Source organism: Acinonyx jubatus, chromosome C2 (assembly GCF_027475565.1).
Source record: "Acinonyx jubatus isolate Ajub_Pintada_27869175 chromosome C2, VMU_Ajub_asm_v1.0, whole genome shotgun sequence".
In the NCBI taxonomy this organism is placed as follows: Eukaryota; Metazoa; Chordata; class Mammalia; order Carnivora; family Felidae; genus Acinonyx; species Acinonyx jubatus.
In genome coordinates, this window is record NC_069384.1 from 126,537,580 (window position 1) to 126,564,967 (window position 27,388).

A 27,388-nucleotide genomic window follows, 5' to 3' on the forward strand; every position below is an offset into this window, starting at 1 on the left:
TCACCCAATCAGATCAGCCCCAGCTCCTTCCCAGAGTCTTCAGGTGGGTGACTCAAATTCTTCTACTCATTCACAAATATACAGTGCTTGCTGTATGTGAGGCACTATGCCTGACGTGCATCTGGGGACATACCACCTTTGCTGCCAGGAGCCATGTGGAACACTGCTAAGAACTCTGTTCCTTGACAGTCTGCTGGTCTGTGGCAGAGCAGAGAGCATAGGATATTCCTCTCCTTGCTCTGTATAGCCTTCAACCATTTAGGCCCCGAAGCTGCATTGCTTGGACGTGGAGTCTCAGTACTTTGTTAATTCTTCTCCTTCTACTTCTCCCATAAAGCTTCAAAACCAATGAGGCAGCCAGTCTTATGGTGGTGGAGACTCAAATCCTCTGATCCCCTACGGTCCTCATCTTTAGTCTCCCTAGGGAATGCTTACTCATTCTTCAACCAAAATGCCAAAGCTGACATCAACTGACACAAACACATACTTGTGGAGAGGGGTATCCGCTAATGCCACCCACCTGTAGCATTATAGATTCAGGGCCAGGTCATGCAGAACCCCCTCAGATGTCAGTAACACTCAGTTGACATCACCAAGAAGAGTTTCTTTCTTCTTTTAGATTCTTTCCCTAGGATAAATTCCCAGATGTGGGATAACTGGGTCTAGGTATTGAAATCCTTTTTATGGCTCTTAATTCAAGTTGACAAATTACTTCCAAGATTTATATGGTAGATAAACACTATCCACAATAATATCAGTTCCTTGCACTGTCACCAGGATTAGGAATAATCATTGTTGTAAATTTTACCACTGTGATGGACAAAAATCATACTTTTTCCTGGTTTTAATTTGCATTTCTGAGAATACCACAGGCTTTAATCTTTTGCTGCATTTGTTTCTAGCAATTTTTTCACTTGTATGATTTGTTAGCACAGATGTTGGTTTATTTATTTATTCAAAACATTCTTTATAAGTTCTTCATATAACAAAGATGTTAGTCTTCTGGCCTTGGTAGTTACATCTTGGAGTCTCCACCGCACCACGCCTGTTCTGGTCTATTTCCCTTTTTATTTTGGTTATTTTATTTTCATTGTTTTTGTTGTGGTACAGAAGTTAAACATTTTTTTATTCAAAGTCATTAGTCTTTTCCTTTGTGGTTTCCTCTTTTTCTTTTTTTCTTTCTTTTTTGTTTTCATTTCAAAGCTTACAAATATGTTACCTGTCCATCAATAGGGGACTGGGTACATCCACACAAAGGAATACTATGCAACTGTAAAAAAGTAATCAGAAATATAAGTATATTCTGTTATGAAGTGATCTCTAGGATATATTGTTAAGTGAAAAAAAGCAATGTGTAGAACAGTATGTATAGTATGCTACCTTTACTTTAAGAAAGAGGCAGGAGAAATATGGGTATATATATATATGTGTATGTGTATGTGTATGTGTGTGTGTGTGTGTGTGTGTTTATATATATACATATACATATATACACACATATATACATGGTATTTTTTAAAAAGGAAAAAATGGAAGAATAAGCCAAAAACTAAAAGGAACCAGGGCTCTTTGGAGAAACAGCTAGGGTACTAAATTACAAGATAAGCCTGGAAGATCTTGTGTAGCAGAAAACAAGAGACTACTATCAGAGACTACTGTGCCAAAAGGACACAACAGCCAACAGGAAGGACTTTCCACTAATCAAAGATGGAACCATTTGAATATTAAAAATATACAAACAAAAAATAAAATAATAATGACATATATGTATATTTGATTAAAACAGAGTAAACATATTAAAATCATGAGTTCATAATGATATTAAAAATAATTTGTTGGTCGGGCAAGTGGATGCTAGGGTATCAACACATTATTTTAAAAAGTGGTAAGGAAAAGAAAAGAATAAAGAATTTATTTTGCTTCTTTTATACAAACTGTATTTCAGAGTAACTAAGTAGTTGATGAAAGAGAGTTTTGCATTATAGATTTCCAGCTAACAAATGCAAAGGAATATGGTAGCCAGCCTTCAAGATGGCCCCCAATGATCCCTCCTCCTGGTATTCAGACCCTGTGTAGTCCCCTCCCACATTGTACCAGGGCTGACCTGTTTGACCAACAGCATATAGAAATGATGGCTCGTCATTTCTGTGATTAGATTGTAAAAGACTTTGATTTCAATCTTGTTCTCACATTCACTTATCTCTCTCCTTTTCTCCCTCTCTCTGTCTGTCTCTCTCTTTCTCCCTCTCTCTCATTACTCATTCTGGGGCAGCTGTCATATTGTTAGACATTTAAGTAGTCTATGGAGAGCCTCATTAGGTGAGGAAACGAGTTATCCAGTTAAAAGCCAGTAGGAACTAAAGCCTGCCAGCAACCACGTGAGTGAATGCGAGGTAGCTCCTCCAGCCCCAGATGACTGGAGGCTCAATTAGCAGACTGACTGCAGTGTCATGAGAGACTCTGAACCAGAATTATCCAGATTCCTGACCCACAGAAGCTATCAGATAATAAATGCTCATTGTTTTAAGCTCCTCAAGTTTGGAGTGATTTGTTATGCAGAAACTGTTAACTAATACAAGGGATGATAGAATTAGAATATCACAGATTTGTACTAATGAAATAATTGGATTGTGACCAATGCTCATCAATGACTGCTAAAACCATAAAGTGCAAAGCTAAGGGAGAAATTTATAACCAATGAAAATATCTGAACTTAGTAATCAAGTTTTTAAAAACAACTTTATTAACTTTTTCTTGCTTTTTTTGTTATGTACAATTTTAAACATATAAAAAGTATAGAGAATAATAGACTGAATTCCATATGCCCATCACTCAGTCATTAACAATTACCAGCTCATGGCCAATCCTGTTTCATTCATAACAGCACCCAAGTCCCTTCACTCCATTAGCATACTGGGTACTTTGAAGTAAATCCCATACCCCACATCATTTCATCCACTGATCGATCTTTTTTTTTAAAGATTTTTATTTTTGAGTAATCTCTACACCGACACCAGGCTTGAACTCACAACTGAGATTGAGAGTCACATGCTCCACTGACTGAGCTAGGCAGGTGCTTCCATCCACTGATTAATCTTAACATCACAAAAAGAGAGGCAAATAGACATTACATGTCTTTTGATGTGATGCAATTAGAAATCTCCAACATTGTCTATACACTATTATTGCTAAAACAACAATAACAAAAAAAAAAAAAAAAAAAGGAAAAGAAAAATACCTGAACTTGAAATTAAGTCCCAACTACAAGTTTACAGGAAATACAGAGGATAACTCTACATATAGGTGACTTGATTTCTTCAAAACACAAATGGTTTAAAGGATTGGAAAAATAAAATTAGGAGATACATCAACCCCACAGATGTGTGGACTCTATTAGTGTTCTCCAGAGAAACAGAACCAATAGGAGTATACATAAGAGAAGTTTTATTATAGGCACTGGTTCACAGGGTTATGGAGACTGACAAGTTCCATGATCTGTGCCTGACATTTGGAGACCCAGGAAAACTGGTGATGTAATTCAGTCTGAGTCCAAAGGCCTGAGAATTGGGAGGGGCCAATGGTGTAAGTTGCAAGTAAAAGTCTGAATGCTCTAGAGCCATAAGCAACACTGTCTGAGGGCAGTATAAGACAGAAGTCTCAGACTAAGCAGAGAGAGCAAATTTGCCCCTCCTCTATCTTTTTGTTCTATGCAAGTCCTCAATGGATTGGATGATGCCCACCCTGAATTGGTGAGGGTGGTGACCTTCTTACTCAGTCTACTGATTTAAATGCTAATGTCTTCTGGAGACAACCTCACAGATGCAGCCAAAAATAATGTTTACCAGCCATCTGGGCATCCCCTAACCCAGACAAGTTGATACACACCATTAACCATCACATGAACCCTATTTGGAAATCAATTCAAACAAGCTATCTGTAAAAGACATTGTAAGGCAATCAAGGGAAAGGGAACATGAACTAGATATGAAAGGATATTAAGGAATGGTAAACTATGTGATGCTGGGATTCGCTTTGCTCTTCATGAATCTTTTGCATTCTGATTTTCTAAAATATTGCATTAAAATATTACTTATCTTGATTATGGAGTTTTCCTTAAATTTTGGATCCAAGGCAAGTGCCTCCCTCACTCAATTCATACTAGTCCTGGCCCTGAGGCAGACTGAATGTAAACAAAGCAGTCAAGAGGTAAGCAAAGCAATGCAATAGCAGAATGGGATGTACGCTATAAAGGCAAGGGTGGTAGAGAATCACTAGGGAGTGAGGAGAGAGAGATCGGGAGAAAGTGTGTGTGTGTATGAGCTTGTGGATAGTGGTAAATGGTTGAAGCAGGGTGGGGAGTCAGGGAGCTTTCCAAGGAGTTGCTGAAACTGGAGAGTAGAGGGAATTCAGGATATGTTTCAAGAAGGAAAAGATGGGACTTGCTAACGGCTTTGAAAGAGGTGTGGAGTGAAATGCAGGAGATCAGATTCAGCTTCAGTAACGGTAAACAAGGGTACCTTTAACTGAGGTGAACAATAGTGGGGAGGAACAGCATTCAAGGGAAACCAAGTCTGGCTTTGAACAATATTAAGTGTGAGCTGCATATTAAAGACACAAATAGAGCTGAAAAAGGTACTCACAAAGATAAATCTGGACCTCAGGTGGAAAGAGATGAGCAAGAGATACAAATTTGGATGAGATCACTTACAAAAACTGTGTAAAAAGAAAACTGGAGTGGGCATAGATATGAGCTCTTGGGGCCACCAACACTTAAAGGTCAGGTAAGAAGGGAGAGCCAGCAAATGAGCCTGAGAAGTAGCCATTAGTGAGGTAGGAAGAAAGCAGAGAAAGCATTTCCTAAGGAAGAACTGTGTGAAATGCTGCCGGCAAGTGAACTAAACTGAGAAAAGAGAACTAACCCATTGGGTGTGGTAATGGGCAACCAAGATGAGGGCAGTTTCCATTGAGTAGGGAGACCAAAGCCAGATTGGAATGAATTGGCAAATGAGCTTGAGAGGGAGGCAAGGGAATGAAGACAGTGAATCTGATAATGCATTTGAGCAATTCTTGAAGGATGGAGAATAGAGAGGCTTGGAAGAATCAAGTTGGGGCATAATCCACAACCCTCAGCTCTGCTATCTACCTATGGTATTTTGTGTTGAGTACAGCTCTGGTTCAGGAAGCTGTGGAGATTGATTTCATTATTTTGTGAGAAGACTGTAAAAGGGAACTAATTTGTTCTACATATTGCACGTATTTTTTATATATTATCTTTTAACCATCTGTGACAATGGCAGAGGAGGACATTAGCAAAAAATGTTAAGTCTAAATCAGGGGCTGAGTTTTTAAGCCAAGAATCTTTGTTTTTGAAGAGAGAGAGTGAGAGTGGGAGAGATGGGTAAGAGGGAGAGGGAGAGAGAATATTTTTTTTTTTTTGAGGGAGAAAGAGAATGTTAAGTGGGCTCCATGGCCTGATTCCATAACCCTGGAATCATGACTTGAGCCAAATGCTCAGAGTCAAATGAGTCAAATGAGTCAGATGCTCAACAACTGAGCCACCCAGGTGCCCCAAGAATCATTTCTTAAGGCAGGGATCTCGGGGACTGTGAGGGGTAAGGGGAATTGAGCCCCACCCCTGGGCACATCTGCCAGCTGACACTGGGGATCTTGCTACCACCACCCACACAGTGAGTGCCCTGAGTGGACAAACCCTTAGAGCAGCCTTGAGATGGAGCAGCCTGAGCAGCACTTTCCACCTCAGAATTTATGAGCAGTGCAACCGTTGTCCCCTCACCTTCTCACAAGGGTAAAGCCAGATAGCTCTGTCCCTGATAGCTCCAATCACCCATGGGGGGCTGCTTCCCTCACCAACAGAAGCAGCAGAGGTGGCATCTCCCCCACCCATCCCCGTTTTCCAGTGAAGGCAGGTGCAGAGAGGAGGGGACAATAAATGCCTATTAAAAAGCCACAGACCTCATCTTCCTTATCCATTTATTTTTTTAAATGTTTATTTTTATTTATTTTGAGAGAGAGAGAGAGAGAGAGAGAGAGAGAGAGAGAGAGACAGACAGACAGAGACTCCCATCTTATCTATTTATTTTTAACTAACCTTAGAGGGAGAAACTGCCTGACCTGAAAGGTAAAGAAACTTATTTTGAGTTTTGAATTCCAAACCCAAGACACTATATAGTATGTTCTTCTTGATGGTGAAGGATTAGAGAGAAGTTTGCCCCCCATTTCAAGAGAACTGAACTATAAAATATGACCACCTCTCTGGCTCCTGCTTGTTGTACCCTGATGGCTCTTTAAAAGTTTCCTTCTCAGACTATGGGCAAGGACTGCTCGGATTGGCATCAATTTCTGTACTTTAGACAAGGAAATGCAACATTCATTTAATGAGCAACTTCGGTTTCTCTGTGACCACACTTCACTCAGAGGTACATCCAGAACACACACAAATCAAATCCATCTCCAAAAGCTTGTAGGGTGAGACAGCTTTTACTGAATGTCCTTCCAAAAGGGGCAGTGAAGGGGAAATTATGCCACCCAACACAGCAATCTCTCCCAGTCCCTCCTCTTGGGAAGAGAAGTGGTCTCTTTCATAAAATGGCTTCCTCTGGCCACTGGATCCTCACTGCCTCCTCTTCTTCCTCACTTTCTCAGGAAGGCCTGCTATCAGCTTTGGCCACCTTCCTCTCCACCCCTCATCCTAGCAGTCCTGACTGGTCCTGACCAGAGATTTGCTTCTCTTGAATATTATCAGTCAAAGTGGTGTATGGGCCCACTGTCCCCTGTGATAGGACTCCCATTTTAATCACTGAGGCCCTTTGAGTTTGTATTAGTTTCCTATTGTTGCTATAACAACTTACCACAAACTTTGTGGCTTATGACAACACAAATTTACTATCTTCACTTCTGTAGTTCGTAAGTCCCAAATGGGTCTCAGAGTGTCAGCAAGGCTGTGTCCCTTTCTAGAGGGTCTAGAAGAGAATCTGGCTTTTGCCTTTTCTAGCTTCTAGAGGCTGCCACATTCCTTGGTTCTTGGCCCTCTGCCACCTTCAGAGCCAGTGAGCACATCACTCCAACTTCTGCTTTCATCGCTGTATCTCCTTATATGGCTCTGGCTGTTCTGCTGCCTCTCTCTTCCACATTTAAGGAGACTTTTAAATACACTGGCCCTGCCCTGATCATCCAGGATATTCTTCCTCTCTTCAAGTCAGCTGATGAGCATCTGCCCTCTGCAAATTTATTTCCCCTTTGCCATATAACATAACATATTCACAGTTTCTGGGGATTAAGGACATGGATACTTTTGGGAGGCCATTGTTTGTCTACCACAAAGTTCAAAGGCTAGTGTGGCTGGTGGTGGCTTGTGAGAGAATGGTCTCCTCCTCTTGTAGCCAGAAGCTATACAAGAAAGCGGTTGTGCTGGGCCCTAAATTCAACTCAAGTGTGTGGCTAAGGGCTTAGCTAAAAGTCTTTCTCCAAGGTAAGCATCGTGCAACCCTTTCTTAAGTTTAGCTCTGCTGTAATCCTTGTCCTTTACCCCCACATTAGGGGTGGTTGGGCAAAGATGGGTGGCAAATGATTTTCAGAAGAAACACAAAGAAACAAATGTTTTATCTCTAATCCAGAGACATTTTCTCTCCATGACCTCTTCCATCCTCTCCTGGAAACCTCTTGGCTCACAAACACTGAGCCATCCAGATTTTGGTGGACATCTTGGCATTTGAATGTCTCACCCATCCCAGGTTAATGCCAGACTAACAATGAATTCTAGTGGCTGACTCGGAGAAGGGGAAGCACCGTCTCCCTGGGGCTCTGGTTTGTAGATGAGGAAATGCAGGATGGCAACTTGTTTTGATGTGGGAGTGACCATCACTCCAGATTCCATGTTTACATGGTTTGGTAAGATAGTCTCCGAAGATGACTGTTATTAATTCCTTATCTCCTTGAATGTACCTACTGCTTCTCACATCAAGATGTAGAGTCTAATTCCCCTGCCTGGGCTGGCCTTAGTGACTTGCTTTACCAATACAATGTGATGAGAGTGATATTCTAGGTCTCCTGTGGCTAAGTCACAAGCTTTTTAATTGATGACCCTCTGGGAATCCAGCTATAATTATGTAAGCCTGTGTCACGTGGAGAAGCCAAATGTAGGCGCTCTGGTTAATAGGACCTGCTGAGTTCCCAGGTAGCATCAGCTGCAAGCCACAGGAGTGAGCCATCCTGAACATCTAGCCCAGTCAGACCTTCAGCTAACTCCAACCCCAGCTGTTATCTGAATGCAACAGGATTCAAGGCCATAAGTGAGAACCATTCAACTGAGACCAGCCAACTCTTAAAGCAGTGCAAGCAATAAAAATAGTTGTTTTAATCCACTAAATTTAGAGGTAGGTTTGTTACAAAACAATAGAAATTTAGGGTATATCTATACCCTTGGGGAACCCAGAACAAGTCTAGGCAGTGTGACAAATGCTGGGAGGGCTATCGAAAAGTGTCAGATATTGGTAGAGAAGATATAAAATGTGTGATCAATAAATAATAAAGACTAAGTGCTACAGGATTTTGGAAGAGGAAGATATCACTTGTGGGGAGCTGATCAAGGAAGCCTTCCCTGGAGAAAATGAGATTTAACCTGAGTCTTGAATCCTGTGTAGGCTTTTAACAGGTGGAGAGTAGGGATAAAAGAGAATATATATCTGAAAGAAGTAATGTGGACCAAAATGGCAAATCAAAAGAATGAAGGGTAAATGGGAAATGTGAGTAGATTTGCTGAAAACACTCACCTTTCAAGATTCAGGGCAAGGGTGCTCTCTCCCAGGAAACCTCCTATGCTTTCTCCCATTTTCCTACCTTCTGCCTTACTTGAACTGATTCTTCTACTTTTGTCATACACCAGGAATTCTTTGGACTCTTTTTTTTAATACTCCTGTTATGATTAGGCTAAAGGTAAGTGTCTATAACAAAGAGTTCCCAAAATACAGTGGCTTAAATCATGTGGATATTTCTTTTTCTTGCTCGTGTTAGCAGTTTTCAGAGGAGGTCTGCCCCTCATGGTCATTCAAGGACACGGGTCCTTCAAAGTCATTGCTCTGTTCTCCCCTATGTCACTAACTTGCATGATAGAAACTTGGTCACCAGCAAATTCAGGCTCCAGCAAGTCTGGGAGAAGGAAGAGAGGTAGAGGAGGCAGGCCTGACATTCCCAACCTAGAAGTGGCATGTATCACTTTCTTCACATATCTTTGTCAAGAACTTGGTCACATGACCTCACCTAAGCCCAAGGGGGGCTGGGGAAGTATGGTGCAGCTGGGCAGCCATATGGAATAGTAGTGCTATCATTAAGGAAGAAGGGGATTCAGGGTGGGCAGTGGCAGCCCGTGCCACAGATGCTCATCCTCCTCTGAGTCTAGGAGCTTCTTGAGGGCAGGAACCACATTTTCCTCATCTCTGGTCCCCAGCACTGCGCCTGCTGCCTGACCCAGAGTAGTGTTCAAGCCACACCTGCTGAACGGATGAAGCTATTGCAGTGGCATAGGTTGGATGTGATAAAGGCACAAGGCAGTGCCGGGACCTGAGAAAGAGAGGACAGATGTGGAAGCATTTACTAGGGAAATGCACGGGCTTGATGAAGCTTGCCAGAACAGAGAGCTTTCAATGTTATGATCTTTTGTGATCTAAGTTGATGGCTCTTTGGCACAGGTTTAAAGAACTTGAACTGAATACCTCACTTAACAGACATTTATTGAACACATTCCAAATTTAAGAAATTCCTCAACTGTTTCAAAATCACTTTTGGAAAAAGCATGCCTGAGGCTTGAAGACTTTCAGGGTTCTTGTTCAATACTTGCCTCTGCTACAGTTACCAGGTTAGAGCACCTAGGTGCACATCAGGGCTTTCCCCTGGCAGCCATTCCACATCATCAGCCATACCTTCCTGGAGTGCTAACAGACCCCCAGAAAGTGAATGTGTGCACTTACTCACTGATGTCCAGACACTATCTCCTTTCTAGAAAACCAGGCTCTGTGGCTGAGTGCCATCTAAACATGTTATTCTTCAGTGTCAGCACAGGTTTTGGAATTAGTCCGGACTGAGTCTGAATTCTGGCTCTGCCATTTACTACCTACTTTGATAGTAGTTTCAAATTACTTTATCTATTTAAATCCCAGGTCCTTTACCTGTAAAATGGAGATTATAATGGGGCTACATCCCTGGATGTATGACGATTTAATGAGGTTCTGGGTATAAAGCACTTGGCCCTTAGCACTGCACTCAATAAACAATAGCTCTTCAACTATTAGGACAACTAGGTTTTCAGGCCTCTGTGTCTTCTCACATAAAAAGATACTAACAGGTATAGCAGAAATAATAGCCAATTATGGCTGTGAATAAAACTCAAGTGTGCAGGGTGCCTGGGTGGCTCAGTTGGTTGGGCAACCAACTGCACTCAGGTCATGATCTCACAGATCATGATTTTGAGTCCTGCGTCAGGCTCTGTGCTGACAGCTCAGAGCCTGGAGCCTGCTTCAGATTCTGTGTCTCCCTCTCTCTGCCCCTCCCCGCTCGTGTTCTGTCTCTGTCTCTCTCTCAAAAATAAACATTAAAAATAATAATAATTAAAAAAAAACAAACTCAAGTGTGCAAATTGGAACCTCACTAGTTTCTTGACCTGGCCTGAATTTCTGACGCTGTGGCTCTGTCCTAGCCTCCAGAGGACAATCTGATCCTGGTGCAGGCAGTCCCATCCTAATATTTCTTGACCACATTTGGGATAATTACCACACTGGAGCTCAGAGCTCCATTTTAACTTCCTCTGCATTCCTCCCTGGTCCAGCATAATCTGAGAACTCATCAGCCTAGTCACCAAGCAGAGGGACAACTGGGTCCCTTTTTGGGTCTCTATGATTCTGGGATCCATGCTTTTGTCAACACTGACATCGTGTGGTTGTGATGCTCTCTCAGAGTTGACAACGCTGACAGAGGTGGCAGCTCTAGTCAGTAGCACATTCAATTCCATCCCATGGATCAGGCCCGTCCCTCTTACCTCCTGGGATGAGCCGAGTTCACTCCCCACACCCTGCCGGCCTAGCTTGTCATGCACTCTAAGCTAACTTGTGGCTCAGTACAAGCTCATAGAAGCTCTCCAAGCCAACTTAGTCTTGTGAAGAACTGGGGCCCACTCGTGTCCACATGGACTATGCCATTACCCCTCTTGCTTCCTATTATCAGAAGGGGCAACACCCATTTGAGCAACTGCAGCTGGAAAACTGAACCCATAAGTCCTCCTTCCTGTTATAATCCCTCGCCCTCAAGGGCACTGTTCCTTCTTCCCTCTCCCTTTCTCCTCTCCAGAGAACTCATGCTGAGAGGAATGTCCGACCAGTTACTACTCTGGTTCTTCCTCTCTAGTTCTGCCCTCCATCTCTGTTCTCCACAGCACAAATCTCCTTTCATATAGGTGGAAGTGGGGGCACCTGGGTGGTTCAGTCAGTTAAGCGTCCAACTTCGGCTCAGCTCATGATCTCAGGGTTGCTGAGTTCGAGCCCTGCGTCAGGCTCACTGCTGTCAGCACAGACCCTACTTCGGATCCTCACTGCTGTCAGCACGGAATCTGCTTCGGATCCTCTGTTCCCCTCTCTCTCTGCCCCTCCCCCTCTCACACTCCCCCCACTCAAAAATAAATATCCACCAGAGACCAGAAATTCTTTGAAATGACATGCTAGGGAGTCTGCTAACAGTCTAACCCTGTTCACAGGTTTTTTTTTGTTGTTTTTTTTTTTGTGGTGGCTGAGAGGAGTGAACATGCTATTTGATGTCTCAGCTATCAGTCTGCCACAAATTAATACTTCATGTTGTATCCTGTCTCTTGAGTGACATGGCTTTTTACCAGGTTAATGTAGTCACAAAGAGGTCTACCAGGCTGCATAATTCACGGAGTGGGCAGAACCCCCTTCATCATGCTCCCATTGGCCCTTCTAATTCCCATTCCACTCTTTTAATTTAATTTTTACAAGTTACACACATAATTTTAAAAGTCAAATATAATTCTCTAGAACTTTAGAAAAGCGGCAGTCTCCTGGGTTCCTCCGCTGTCCTTCCATTCTCATGTTAGTCCCTGAGCTGTCTCTTCTGATATTTGCCTCTATATTGCTCACATTGGGATCACATTGCCACTTCTTGACTTACAGGCATTATTTGTGGATTTCCAAGGAGGGAGGTGAAGGTATCACGCCCGTTAAAGACTCCCACACATATTTAACTTACCCTCCCTCCACCAGTACTTCGGGTTTACTTTGTTTTGATGCTGTAAATGCTAGTCACCAGTGAGCCCTATGAAGCAGTTTAATTAATTGCCTTTCCTTTCTCAAACAACTTTTAGTTTTCCCCGGAGCTAATAAGTGGCCTCTTCCTCTGTGTCCTTCTGTCTAAATTCCTGTCCTCTCCTTGGGGACTTTGCTCCCAGACCCTTCTACCTAACCTTCTGGCAGCTCACTAGGCAGCCCTTCAATCTGAAAGGCAAAGACCAAAATGAACAGGGGAAAAAAAAAAGGAATCTGTATCAATAGAGACAATAACATAGAATCTGTGAGATAAGAATAGGTTGCTTTAAAAAAGAAAAGTCAAAAAGCAAAGAACACTCTGAAAATAAACTATGACAATAAAAAAATTATAAGCCAATATAAAAGTTAAAATAAAAAGCCAAAGAAATACCCTAGAAAGTAGAACAAATGTCTAGTGCTCCTTGCTTTGCCTTTATTATTTAGGAGCGCAGGGCTAAAAATCTGATTGTTGGTTGGTGACCTTGTCCTGGAGTAATAAAGGTGGAGTAAGCACCAAATGTCTTTTGTGTTTTCTATCAGTATCTTTTGATAGTTTCTTCTGGGCTTCTCAGATTCCCTGCAGAAAAATCTCCAGTCTCCCACTGGGTTCTCAGCATCCTGGGAGCTGAATGTAGGAAGGGAACTAGAAAAAAAAACTCTGATCAGTACACAGAATTTGACTTTATGTTCCTACTTTTAGTATGGCATCGCAGCTCTCATCAGTGCCTGATGTCTTCCAGTCCAAAGACCTCTGTATAAATGTTTCGTTTTGTGCTCATATTGGGGAGAAGACCCCAGGATCTAAATGCTTCTCAATCAATCCTCCTATTCTTAGCCCATCCTGCATTCCCCCATTCAGAGCTACCTGGTGCCTCAACTCCTGACTTAGGTTTTAGCTAAGTCAATTGCCACTGATCATCTGCTTTCAGCTTCCAAAATGTAGTTACTGTGGTCTCTACTGCCATTTCCCTTTGTTATTTGGGTTTATACCCTTAAGAAAGAAATCCCTTTCCTGCCATGTTAGTAGGGTTTGGGAGGCTAAAGAGATAAAAATGGTGTTCAATCTGCCATCTTCAAGCAGAAGTGTCTCATTCTACTTTAGCTCTTTCTGGTTTCACTTGGAACCATACAAGCTAGATGCCATGATGTAGCACTTTAAATATCCTCTACAACTTTGTTCCTTTTTCCTTCCACTGCTCTGGATCTGCATCCAAATATGAATTATTCCACAGGCCATCCTCTTTCCTCTTGCAAACAGAGTGCTCACTACACAGATCAGTATGACCTCAGACACTTTACTTCTCAGTTTCAGCCTCACTCTCAACAATGCCCAGAAGAACTTAAAGACCCCTGGTCAATACCATCTTCCACCCACCTCGCCAGCAACTGCATACATTCAACCCTTTTATCAAACCTCCAGTTCTACACTAGTTCTTGGTGCTCTAATCCAGAAATGACTCTCCTCCAGATTAAAAAAAAAAAAAAATAGAAGCAACCAAATGTGGATTTTCTCAACTTCCTTCCCCTATTTGTTTACCCCATGAAGGTATCTGTGTCTGAACCCACCCAGGCCCCCTTTTCCACACTCAGTAGCAGGCTCTGCTTCTGAAGCTGCCAGAGGTGCCCCTCTCACCGTGTTGACCACACTGTGGCTTTCAGAACCAGCTCTTCCTGCCTCTTTTAGACTTAACTCCTCCTAGTCTTTGCATCTTTGACCTCTCCCGCTTGTTTTGGCACATTCCTTTCAGGTTAGAAGCAACTTGCATTTTTCCACTTTAAAAAAATTCTATGCAATCCCCATTTAGATATTATGTTCTCTCTCTCTCTCTCCTTACTCTTTCACCAGGCTTCTCAAAGGCATTGGTACTCATTATCTCCACTTCCTTGCCTCTCCTTACTGCTTTGACCCATGCACTCAGTCTTCTGCCTGCTGCTCTCCCTCACTGATGCAACTTTGGTTGACAAATGTGTTCGGTATGCCTCAGTACTTGGTTTACTCAGCAGTATTTAACATGCCGGGTCACCACCTTCCTGACATACCACTTTCCTTGGACTACACTACTTTCCTGGTTCTCCCCACTCTCTGGCCATTCCTCTTCTGGAGCTTCTCTTCCTTTCCTGTCCTTTAATGTTGATGTGCCCAGCGTTCCATCTCAGCCCTCCTTTCCTCTCCTTCTCCATAAGCTTCCCCCATTCCTCCCACACTAACCACCTGGTGTCTCTTGCCACCTCATTGTGGATGGATGTACGTCTACTCCAGTTTTTCTGCAGAGCTTGCACCTGCATTTTCACCTGCTGGCAGGACATGTCTGCCAGGATATTACACAGGAACCTCAAACTCAGTGTGCCCCAAGCTAAAATCACTGTTTCAGAACCAAAACTTGCACACAGTACCTTTTGCTATCTGTGAAATCTTGGGGAAGTTACTACATCCTCATCTGGAAAACTGGATAATAATACATTCCCTATAGGATTAAATGGTCTCATTATGTCTGATGACGTATGTCCAGCATTCATCAGTGTCTGACATACTGTCCATGCTCAACAAACGGCCCCATCGTTAGTAGTAGCAGAAGGACAAGGAGGATGGTGAGGAACATTAGACACCACTTCTACCTGCTCCCAGTCCAAACACTTGGGATCCATCCCAGTCTCCTGCCTCCCCACCCATACCACCACCTCCCTGCCCGTCAGCCAACCATATTCAATCTATCATCAAGCCTACTGATCCTATCCCATAAATATCTCTCATATTAGTTTCCCTGTTCCCATCCTCACTGCCCTGCCCTTCCTGTTCAGTCTCAATCTTCTCTTACTTAGGTACTGAAAAGTCATGCTGCCTGGTTTCCCAGCCTCTGGTCTTGCCCTTTTTCCTCCAGTCCATCCTCTAAATCTTCACCAAAATAATACATCTAACATGCATGTCTGAGGAGGAAAGCTAATATTTAAAACCATAACAGACTGCAGCTGCGTCTCCCCCTAAAGCATGCATTCCTCCTGAGCACAGGGCTCTCTGTTTGGTAAGATACCTGCATACTTGGCTGCAGAAGATGAACAGTTGAGAATATATAATAAAGAGATAGCTTAACTCCTCTGCAGAGGAAACAAACTGGAATTAAAGGTTTGGAAGGGACCTAGAAGGGAAAGAAAGTTGAGGAAAGCCTTGGGGGTGGGGAGATTCTAGCTCACTATCTCAGCAGGTGGCTGGAGAGAATTAGGCTGTGGTGGGGTAGGGCTGTCATGTAAAGATCAGAGGTGACTAATACATTCTCTCAAGCTCTGGACTGTTCTGTGCTGCTCTAGACCCCCTCCTATTCTGCCCTCAACTTCACAGCACTTCACCATGTGTGGAGGCAGAGTTTTGGCTGGCATGGCTGAAAATGGGGATTTAGGGTAGAGATTGGTGTGTCTAGAGCTGAGCTTTCAGCAAGCAGGGCCAAGAGCTGGCTTAACAATGGAAAGACTGAGCAAATAAGCAGATGCATTCAGGCTAACGGGAGTTAGGTTTCTTACTGTCAGGGAATGGATTTACAAATAGGTAATGAGGAAGGAATGGTGTGGGATTGGAATCAGAGGTATTGATATGAACTCATAGATTTTACAAATGTATGTGTATTTGCACACACATAAGTACACAGACATATACATACATACATATGTTTATTTCCTTACTCTGTCTCCTGAGAGGGCCTAGAATCGATTACATTACAGTAGCAATAAACACAACTAGCTCCCAAATCTTGGTTTCTAAATACCATTCTCCACTAAAAGGAACAGGGGTTCCTAAGAAAAAGGGCTGATTGTAGGCTGCAACAGAAATGTACAAGAGAAGACAGGAATATTGTTGTTTCATAAAGTAAGAAAATGTTCAATGAATGCTAGAGACATATCAAAAGAACACAGGAACCAGCGGAAGGAGCTCCCACTGGCCAAATCTCAAATACCTCCAAATACATTTTGAGGATGAACATATGAATGATAGTAATAGATTGTAATCCATTGAATACAATAAGAATTCATGAATCTACACAGATAAAAATAAATGAAAAAAGTAAATAGGAGAAAAGGAAAAAGTCTCCCTATGGTTGAATGCAACTAAATATGAAAGGAATAGTAGTAAGAAAATCATCAGTGGGTGATCAAATTTATGGATAAAAGTTTGAGGAGGAACCAGAAATTTACATCATTTCAAAGTATCTCCCCCTCAAATTTCTTATTAATCACAAAGAAAAAAATAGTAACTTTATAGCAGGGAAATGTATAAGACAACACATTAACCAACTGGTCAAAGATAACAGCACCAGTAATAGGACAGACTGACATCATGTGCCTTTTGACATAATCTACTGAGAAGACATCACTTCAGTGCTTTCCTGTCAAAATTGCATAACCTGATTCTAATCATGAGGAAATGTCAAGCAACACCAACTGAGGGACATTTTACAAAATAACTAGTTAAGGTCAAGAACTTTAGGCAAAAGAAAGGTTGAGGAACTTTTAAAACAGATGGAAAAAAGACATAAAAAGACATGAGAAATAAATGCAATGTGTGATTCTGGATTGGATGCTGGACTAGGAAAAAATAGTTATAAAAGACTTTATTGAGACAACTGATGAAATTTAAATATGGACTGTGGATTAGAAAATAGTTTTTTTTATCAATGTTAAATGTCTGTATTTTGAAAATTGAACTGCGGTTATGAAAGAGAAAATCCTTGCTCTTAGGAAATGCACTGGGAAGTATTTGGGGGAAACAGAGTACAATGTCTCTGACCTATTCTCAAATGGTTCAGAAAAAAATGCATATCTGTCTATCTACTTACCTACCTGAGAATGTCTTGGAATTTTTATTATTATTATTATTAATTTTAATGTTTTTATTTATTTTTGAGAGAGAGAAAGAGAGAGAGAGAGAGAAAGATAGGGCATGAGCAGGGGAGGGGCAGAGAGAGAGACACACACACACACAGAATCCGAAGCAGGCTCCAGGTTCTGAGCTGACAGCACAGAGCCCCAGGTGGGGCTCAACCTCACGAGCCGTGAGATCATGACCTGAGCCGAAGTCAGATGCTTAACTGACTGAGCCACCCAGGTGCCTCATGTCTTGGAATTTTTAAAAGATATCAGATCCAGGACTCTCAATAAATTTCAAGCAAAGTAAATGGAAAGATATCCACACTCATATATATCCCAATGAAACTGCACAATACCATAAAAAAAAATCTTAAAACAGCTATAGAGAATAGACAGATAATGTGTCAAAGTGGCACTTAGAATTACAACTAAATTTCCAATGGAAATAATGAAAACCAGAAGACAGAAGAATATGTCTGGAATACATGAGATCTGTTAGGGGGTCTTTTAGTTTATCATGCCCTGTGATTAAGGTTAATGGCAAACTATGACAATTCAATCCAGGTAAGATTAGTGATGGCCAGACCCTTTAAGAAAGAAGATTTGGGTCACCCCCACCAGGTAAAGAACTAGGACCAGCTGAGGAAGTGTATGCTGGTAAAGTTTTTAGGAGGTCAATTCCATCAACATTTGTAACTCCTTTTGATTCAGCAATTCCACTTCTAACAATCTACCCTACCAAATATATACAATATGCACGAAGATACGTGTGCAAGGATGTGTGGTCTATCAGAACCACGAAATCTATCATGGTCCATTCCAACCAAAAGAACACCATGGATATGCCTCTGCATGCTCTGTCATGCAAGCATCCTGAAGACCTCAACTTATTTTCATCAGTGAAAATATCAAATCATGTGACCATCACCTTTTGTACAATTTCATTTCTATAAAACTGAAAACATGCATAAACACACAATTGTGTGTCTAAATACATACACATATACATGTATGCGTGTGTAAATATTGAGAGAAAGGGCTTATATATAAGAACATACACCAAAACGGGAACAGGGGGAGAGGGATGATGGTTCGTATCAGGAAAGATGTTCATATTTTACTGTGAACTTTTGTGCTGGTCAAGTCTTTCACAACACAATGGGTTAATATATTACTTGTGGAAGGAGAACGTTTAAAAAGCAAATCAGCCCAGGGTGCCTGGGTGGTTCAGGGACAGTTGCATGATCTTTGGCTCAGGTCATGATCTTGTGGCTCGTGAGTTCGAGCCCTACATCAGGCTCCGTGCTGACAGCACAGAACCTGCTTCGGATCCTCTATCTCCCTCTCTCTGTCCCTCCTTCTCTCTCTCTCAGAAACAAACAAACATTTAAACAAACAAACAAACTGCTCTATAGTACACAGAGCAGCATTCCCAACTGCTCCTTGCAAATAAAATGGACGTTTCCAAAACTTAGAGCCACCCCTTTCTAGAGCCCTTCCCTGGCTGGGTGAACTCAAGGCCAGGGTGAGGAGTTGTTTCCAAGGCTCTGTGTGTAGGCATGTATCCTCGAGTGGAGCATCAGACTCATACATGAACACCCAACCATTTCCATTATCTGGGAGGCCCCACCCAGCAGTGCCCAGTTCCTGCTGGCCCAGGGCTCCCATCCACCCACCCTGCTGCATCTCAAGCCCATGGCTGGCCTTTTTTAGGAACAGCAAAACAAGCCCTGATGATAGTATTTTCCAGGCTTTCTGAAATTTGTCTCCTGGAGCAGCAGGGTAAGGTCAACCACGGTGACAAGCAAAACCAAGAAAGAGGGCAGTGTGTAGAGTATGGTGATGATTTCGGCTTTCATTTCCTCCAGACAGAGAAACCTCAGGAAGCTGAGGTCAGGGATTCCCAGCATTTTTACTCTGAGACTTATTGGGAAAATTCAAAAGACTACCCACACCTTGGTGGAGGATTGTGAGGGTGAGGGGTGGATGATTCCTTCTCTAGGGATAGGATGGGGCTTTTGGGAGGATCGTTGTGTGGGAATTTGTTTGTTCTCTGAGGAGTTAAAGTGTTGGGAAGGTCACAATTTTAATTTTATTTAGAGGTCAACATTTGAGTATAGGGGTGCTTGGGTGGTTCAGTTGGTTAAGTGTTCGACTTCAGCTCAGGTCATGATCTTGCGGTTTGTGGGTTTGAGCCCCACGTCGGGCTCTGTGCCGACGGTTCAGAGCCTGGAGCCTGTTTCAGATTCTGTGTCTCCCTCTCTCTCTGCCCCTCCCCTCCTCGCACTCTGTCTCTAAAATAAACATTAAAAAAAATTTTAAAAAAATTTGAGTGTAAATTTGAAGAGGTAAGAGATGAAGCCACGTGAATATCAGAAAGAAGAGCATTCTAGGTACAGGGAATAGCAGTGCAAAGGCCCTAAGGTAGGATTGTGTCTGGTGTATTGGAAGCACAACAAAGAAGCCATTGGGGCTGGAGCTAAGTGAGTGGGGGTGGGAAGGGAGAGTAGAAGGACACAATATCAGAAGGGGAAGGAGGAAGGTGGAGTGAGAACTGCCTTGATAGCTTCTAAGGACTTTGTCTTTTATTCCAGATGAATTAGAGAGCCATTAGCAGTCTAAGAATCAAGTAGCAACAAGATCTGGTTGCATATAATAGGATAGTTTTGGCTGCTGCTTTAAGAACAGACTTAAAGGGGTAAAGGAGGAAGGGGAAAGAAAGCATGGAGGCCAGTGAGGCAGCAAGTACAACAGTCCAAAGGAGAGGTAGTAGAGCTGAGGTTTTCTTGACAGAATGGTCAGCATCACCTGGAGGGCCTGTGATGCTCTCTGGGGGACAGGGACTCTAGAGCAAACAATGACATGTTTATACCACTTCTCTATGTGTTCCTTCCCTCCAAAGTTGATACTTATTAGTCTGGAGTAAGGCCAAAGAATTTACATTTCTACAAGTTGCTAGGTGAGATAGTACTGCTGGTCTGGGGAACCATACTTTGAGAACCACCAACTTTTTCTTCACAGCACTGATGAAAATGTGCAACGAACATGTGCTTATCATACGTCCTCAAGGAAGCACCTGCTTACCCCTGTGTCTCAAGGCCAAGCATGATGTCTGGCACAAATGCACTGAACTCAGCTCTGGGCTAGGCATGGTGCTGCATTGAATGAAGTTTTTGAGGATCTCTGGTTTGAAGGGTTTGGAGGTAACTGGTGATTAAACTCTTCAGGAAATGGTCATTACAGGGAAGGGATTCATTATAACAACAGTAATAATGGGTGTGACACTTACCCAGTCCAGTGTTGGTCTCAGTGTTTTACTCAACATCTCCAATTAAATCCTGTGAAAGCCCTGTGAATCTGGCATTATCACCCCTGTTTTATGAATGAGGAAACCGAAGCTTGGGGAGTTTAATGTTCCCGAGGTTACACCATTAACCAGAGCAGGGCCAGGCCTGACTGACAAGCCCTGCTCTGTTTACAGCACAAACTACTTCAAGAAGTCACTGATTAAGAGGAGATTGCCTTGAAGACAGGAGCTTCCTCACTTGGGGACTGTGAACTATTTTTAAAAATGCAGGGCATATGCCATCTTTAAAAAAAAAAATGACTCCTTTCTGAATTGAGAGCCCTGTTCACACAGCACATCTCCAGCCTCAAGCCCTTCTTGACAGAGCCCTGATTCTCTAATAGGTAGCGGTGGCTGCTCCAACCTAAGGATTTTTGCTGACCTTTGTGTTTTTTATGCTTGTCTGGTGGAGCACGTTTCTTCAACTCTCACCCTCTTCTCTGCCTCGTCCTGTAGGATGACAGGCACAACTCAGGGGGCTGAAGCTTGACAAATCGAGGCTGGCTTATCTCTAAATGGAATCCACGGCTCTCCCTACAGAACGAGAGAAATGAAGTTCCAGGACTTCCCGCCTCATCAGACCCCCCCCCCCCCCCCGCCCCCTCTTCCCTCAAGAGGATAAAAATAGCCGCCTCCCAGGGCCTCTCTGCAGGAGCAGCAACTGCGCTCAGAAACCCCGCCTGCCCCTCGAGCAGCTGGCGGGGGTCGGGGCTTGGACCTGCCCGCAGGGGCGAGGTGACCCGGCCGGGCTAGGACGCTTGGAACTCTCAGCCGAGAGAGGGGGCACTTGGAGCATGTTTGAGCACGATGGTCGGTGCTCACATAAATGCACCCCGAGACCTGGAGGTCCGAGCACAGGTTGCTTAGGCTGCCTTTCGAAAAGCAGAGGCGTATTCCCGATTCTTAACCTCTTTGGGCGACAGGGTCTCGCTAGAACAAACGATGAAACGTACAGAGCACTTCTCTGTGTGTGCTCAAGCACACGGAGAGAAAAACAGACACACACTACTGCGCACCACAGGTTAACAACCCCAGATAGGGTTGATAACGGGGGCGCACAACGATCGTGAAAAATAAAACTTCGTAAGGTCTAAGAATAAGGTTACTAAAGTTTGCTGAGCAGGATCTTTTTGGAGAATAAAAGCATATAATATTTATACATGGAAACTGACACAGAAATGTTGATGTTACCTCCGATGGTAGGATAAAAGGTGCTTTCCATTTTTCTCCATTTTCTCACTAAGAAAAAGCAGGTTTCTCTTAATGCAAACCTGAGCGACCGCATCAAGCGTTTCCCTGGAGCTGGGACCCCACTCAGCCGCAGACGAGGCCGGGGCCTGCCTGCCTGCCTGTCTGGACTCTGTGTCGGGGCGGAATGGGGAAGCGGGGGTGTTACAGACAACAGGCAAAGAAACCTCACGCTGATGACAACGTAAGGTGGGGATAGGCTCCTTTCAGAGGGTGCCCAGAATGCCCCGAGCCCGCGGCGGCACTTGAAAATCAAAGCGCTCCCAGCCCGGCCGCGGCCAGCACTGAGCGGAGTGTGCGTGCGTACGCGCTCTCGGGGGGCGGCGGCGGCGCGCACGGGCGCGCCTCCGCGACCAGCCCTCCACAGTGGACGATGCTGCCGAGGAGGCGGCGGCGGCGGCGCGCTCCGGCGGTCTGAAGCGGCGTCCGGCTGCCACGGGCCGGCGGCGCGATGAGCTGGGCGACCGCCCCCGGCTCGGGGCTGTGAGGGGCTCGGAGCCGGGGGTGGGTGGTGGCGGCGCGGCGGGAAGCCAAAGCTCCTCCGCGGCGGCGGCGGCGGCCATGCGCGGGACGGCGCGATCGGGGCCGCGGGGCCGGGGCCGCCTCCCCGGGATCCGCGGCCTGAGAGCCCCGCCGCCGCCGCTGCTGCTCCTGTTCGCGCTGCTGCCGCTGCTACCCGCGCCCGGCGCCGCCGCCGCCCCGGCCCCGCGGCCTCCTGCGCTGTCGCCGGCGGCCGCGGGGCCCAGCGTGAGCCTCTACCTGAGCGAGGACGAGGTGCGCCGGCTCATTGGTGAGTAGGGGCCGCCTGCTCCGGGGTGGGCAGGTCGGGCCCGACCCCGGCTGCTTCCGGCTGCCTGCGGCCCAGTCCGCGGGCCGGGGACCGCGAGCAGGTCACGTCCCAGTACTGGGGTCGTCCCCGGGCCTTGGCCTTTGCCTGCCTCGGTGGCCGGGAGGTGTGGTCCCTGCCCGGCCCCCGCCCCAGGTCAGCCTTCCGGCCTACCTCCTTCGCCCTCGCTGCCCCGCCGCGAAAGACCTGGGATCCACCCCGTTCCGTCCTCCTCACAGCCCCTTCAGCCTTTGGCCCTATTCCGCAGTCAAGCGCCCTAACTTTTCTTCCCTGCCGAACCAAGTTTCTTTGACCATTCCTGATGCGTGTCATTCTAGGGCCCTGGATTTTGGATACCTCGAGTCCACGTTTATTTAGACCAAACCTGCACATTCTTGCCTGTGGTTTTGACGACCACAATACTGTGCTCTTACTTTCTTGTTACCATACTTTTTTTTTTTTTTTAAATGAGGCGGGAGGGGGGAAGGGAGAAAGGGCACTACACGTTAGTGGCAGTCTCCAAATCTTGTGACCGAAAAGCATGATTTTAAATGGTGAACGAATCTTCCGGTAGCAGACCTGCTAACTTCTCCAGTATCTTTTTGGTTCTTGTCTTGGATGTGTTGGACTGTGGACTGTTTGTTCAGGGCCTCCTTTGAATACCTTGTAGGGAAAGGAGAACTTAGCTTTGGGTCAGTTGGTTGTTCTGTTGTACGTAATTAGCTTTGTCGTTTGGGGAATTGATTTGAAAAATAATGGTGTTCTTGTGCTGAGACTTTGTGGATTCTGGAAATGAGCCTTAGAGGAAGGTCTGAGAGAAATGGCCCAAATGGGAAGTCTTTGGTAGTTGCAGATACCTAGACATTTCTTTGTGTGTTAGACTTTCTTTTGTGTGTTACCGCACAGAATAACATTTCCCCTCTCTTCATTTAATCTCGAGTTTGTGGTGTGATGGGGGGCGGGGGGAGAATTTTTTTTTATCATCCATTATCTGTCAGTTTTATTCTTTTTTTTTTAAGTTTATAAGACTTTCTTGAGGTCGACTCAAAGTTGAAATGGTATTTCTTGCAGCGGTCTGTTTACACGTTGTTACATATATGGGTTTGTAGTCTTTAATCAAAGAAGAATGCTGAGTTTCTGTAATGTCCTGCCCTTCTTAATCCTCTTTTTAGTCTAGTTGAACAAGCTAAATTTAGTTGAGATGAATTAAAACTGCAAATTAGGTTAGTACTTGGAACATAAAACTAAGATTTAGGAAAAATACTTATAAATCGACTCGTATCACATAATTATTTTTAAAAATTAATGCATTATGCATGGGTTTTAAAGGTTTCTGTTTTTGTTTTTGGTAAAAGCATGTACTGCATATGATTTGTGGCTTTGTTTATATATAAGAATACGTGTTAGAAACCAGCCAGGTGGGGATGAGGGACAGGGAACAACCAGAGGCTAACATTGATTGAGTGCCTGCCATTTACCTGCCCCTTTATGTTTTATACACATCATTTCCTCTAATTTTCTTATGACCCAGTTAAGTAGACACCATTATTTCCATTTTAGAGTTGAGAAAAGTGAGGCTTTAAGTAACTTTCTCAAGGTCACATAATTTATAATCATTAAAAAAAATTAAACATAATGTTGACATAGGCCACAAAGTTTTATTAAGGGTAATGAAGATATTGTTTGTATAGAGGTTTTATTATGGCATGGTGGAAAAGAAATCATTGCTAATTAATACTTGAAATGATGTGTATGTATTTGTCACCCGACTGATGAGCATCCAGGTTCTGCCCAGGAATGGGCTGTGGGGAGGAGGGGAGGGAAGATTGCCTCACTGACCAACCTCTGGGGCAAGAGGGACCTCCAGTAGTATTTTCTTTAATGCAAATAGAGTGGACTTGTTACCGGGAGTTTGACTCTCCTTCTTGCCAGATCCATGTCCATCTCCCTCATCCATTCTACCTTTAAAGTATTCCTTGGCTGCTCCTGGGGGCAGAAGAACAAGTGGGTAGGGTTCAGATCTGTACGAGGCATATTGAGTTCTCAGACTGCAGTTTCTCACAGAAACTCTTAGTGTTTAAGACTACTTGAAATAATAGTTTGTACCATATTTTTGTATCATGATGGGTTAAATGCCTCTGAACGCTGACTTGGGAAACTAACCATCATTTTGTAATATATCTAAGACAATGAGTTTGGAATTCCAAATAAAAAACTTGTAAGTGAAGTTGATAATGACAGCTTTATAAATTGAACTAATTGCCCTTGATATGAGAATAGGTTGTTGTTTTAATCCAATTAATATATGCACACAGTTAAAAAATCAAATAGTGCTAAAAGGCTTAACATAAAACAACAACGTTCTACCCTTAGCCTCTTTATCCTCCGCATCCTATTTTACAGTGGAAGCCACCATCTCGTACCAGTTATAGTTCTGTTCATTTATTTTCCTGGTTTTTACTTTCATATTTTGAAATTAATGTAGAATAGGGACTTGACTTTCTAGTATCATAATTGATCATTTGCCCTGTTATCTCTCAGTCCCTCAATATAGCTACATAACAATTTTTAGTAAAACCAACCATCAGAAATTACATTATTGTATAAAAATTTATTGCTCACTTCTGAGTTAAATAGTGATGCCAGATTATGTGGGGGTTTTTGTCTGTTTTTTTTTTTTCCCTGGAGCAAATAATTGCCTTCAAGTTTTTGATTAGTTTTTCGTGTATCTATGGCTACATTCCTCAAACACCAAGAAATATGTTCAGTGCCTTTTGATATTTTTTCCAGGTAGCACAAATCATCCCTCAGTTCCACTTGGTTTCCTCTTAGAGACTCCCTTGCTCAGGAGCCTTCCATTCTCTTGCTCCAGTCTGGACAGTAGTAGTATTTTTTTCTGTGATTTCTGTTCCCTTCTCTTCTGCCTTGGAGCCTGTTTCCTGGATCACTTGTTTTCTTTTTCTTGGTTTGCCTCATTTGCTAAAGGGTACCCTCAGTGGCTTCCATGGTAGGTAAATTATTTGAGGCCTTGCATGTCTGAAGGTGTCCACGCTAGATACTTTCTAGATGATTTATAGATGCTTTATAGATGATTAGGCTACATTTAGAATAGTAGGCTGAAAATATTTTTTTCCATAATTTTGATGACATTTTCACAGTTTCTGGCTTTATAAAGGTTTTTTTTTTTTTTTTTTTTTTAAGTTTATTATTTATTTTGAGGGAGCAAGAGCAAGAGCGAGCAGCAAAGGGGCAGAGAGAGAGGGAAAGAGAATCCCAAGCAGGCTGTCACTGTCAGTGTGGAGCCCGATGTGAGGCTTGAACTCAAGACCTGAGCCGAAGTGGACCAGCTGAGCCACCCAGGTGCCCCTGGCTTTAACGGTTTCTGATGAAAAATCCAGAGCCATCTGATTCCTTTTATTTTTCTTTGTTTTCTTTTGTTTCCTTTTTTTTTTTTTAATTGAAGGTAAGCATCTTTTTCTCCAGCATTCTGAAATTTTGTAAGTTTTTGTGTGGGTCCTTCTTCTCACCTGTTGTCTATTTTATTTTATAGGCCCTTTGGCCTATAGACTCATATTTTTTCAGTTTTCGAGAATGTCTATTACTTTGATAATTTCCTACCCTTTATTTTTTGTTTTTTCTTTTTGAGACACATGTTGGTTTGATTATTGAATATCCTGGAATTGATCTTCAGATACTCTTTTGTTGTCTGTTACTTACATCTTTGTATTTGGATGTGGACAGTAGCAAGGGGATCTTCTCAATTTTATAGGCTTTTATTTAAAAAATTTTAATGGTGGTGTTTTTAAATTTCAGAAGGTTTTTGTTCTCTGGTTTCATTTCCATTTAATTTCATTTTCTGTTTCCATTTTATTCTTATTTTATGGATATTTTATCTTTGAGGTATGTGTCTATTTGATTTTCATTTTTTCTATATGTTTAATATGTTTTTAATATTTCTTCTGCTTCCTCCAGTGTGCTTATTCATTTCTTTTTATGTTTGTTTACATCACAAACATCTGGTGGTCCTTGGCTGTCTACAATTAAGAGTGAGATGCTGGAAAGTTGATCAGGAGAGAGAGTGTGTGTGCTGGTGGTCTCATGACTTCCCTTGGAGTACAGGTAGACTTTTTATGGGGCATCTACCTCACATAACAGTACCTTCACATCCTCCTTGGGACTAGTGCCTGCAGAGAAGGTATCTCCAATAGCCTGCCTCTGGTGTGTTTGGCAATACACTGATTGTCCGGGTTTAGGTTATCTGGTTAAGGAGGGATGGAGGGTGCCACCATTCCCAGTATAGATTTGGACTTCTCTTTATTGTTCTTCTGCCTCTGTGGTTCAGTTTCTTCAGAAAAAACTTAAGGTCTCCTGCTGGATCTGGGAGCCCACCCCTTATAGAAGCTCCTCTTTGTCACGCCTGAGCCTCAGGCTGGCCTTTGGTGCCTGAGGGGTCCTGAGGAGCAGTGACCACTTCTTCACCTGGCTCCCCTCCTGAAGAAGTTTGTTGAAATTTATGATGTGTTGTTGTCTTTTTCCCCTTTGTGTTTGTCTTTGTGGTTTAATGTCTTTGTGATTTCATTAGTTTCCTTTCAGGGAGTTGGGGAAGAAATGGGGATAAAGGTGAGTGGTCATTTCACAATATGTAAATGACAGGATTGGGCTTTTTTTTTAAATGTTTTTTTCTAACGTTTATTCATTTTTGAGACAGAGGGAGACAGAGAATGAATGGGGGAGGGTCAGAGAGAGAGGGAGACACAGAATCTGAAACAGGCTCCATGCTCTGAGCTGTCA

The 27,388-nt window shown here is 43.3% G+C and overlaps 1 protein-coding gene across 4 annotated transcripts in view; it reads left to right on the forward strand.

The window, feature by feature from the left end:
• The first annotated feature begins 21,302 nt into the window (after window positions 1-21,302).
• Window positions 21,303-27,388, forward strand: part of RYK (receptor like tyrosine kinase) — a 103,946-nt gene continuing 97,860 nt past the window's right edge. For 2 of the 4 annotated variants that reach the window (XM_053221433.1, XM_053221434.1), the window contains exon 1: window positions 22,129-22,561. In XM_053221433.1, coding sequence (XP_053077408.1) covers window positions 22,333-22,561 — 229 coding nt within the window. In that variant the 5' untranslated portion in view covers window positions 22,129-22,332. Of the gene's footprint in view, window positions 21,334-22,127; window positions 22,562-27,388 lie in introns of those variants that run through there. The other 2 variants (XM_053221436.1, XM_053221435.1) reach the window with 2 other exon arrangements.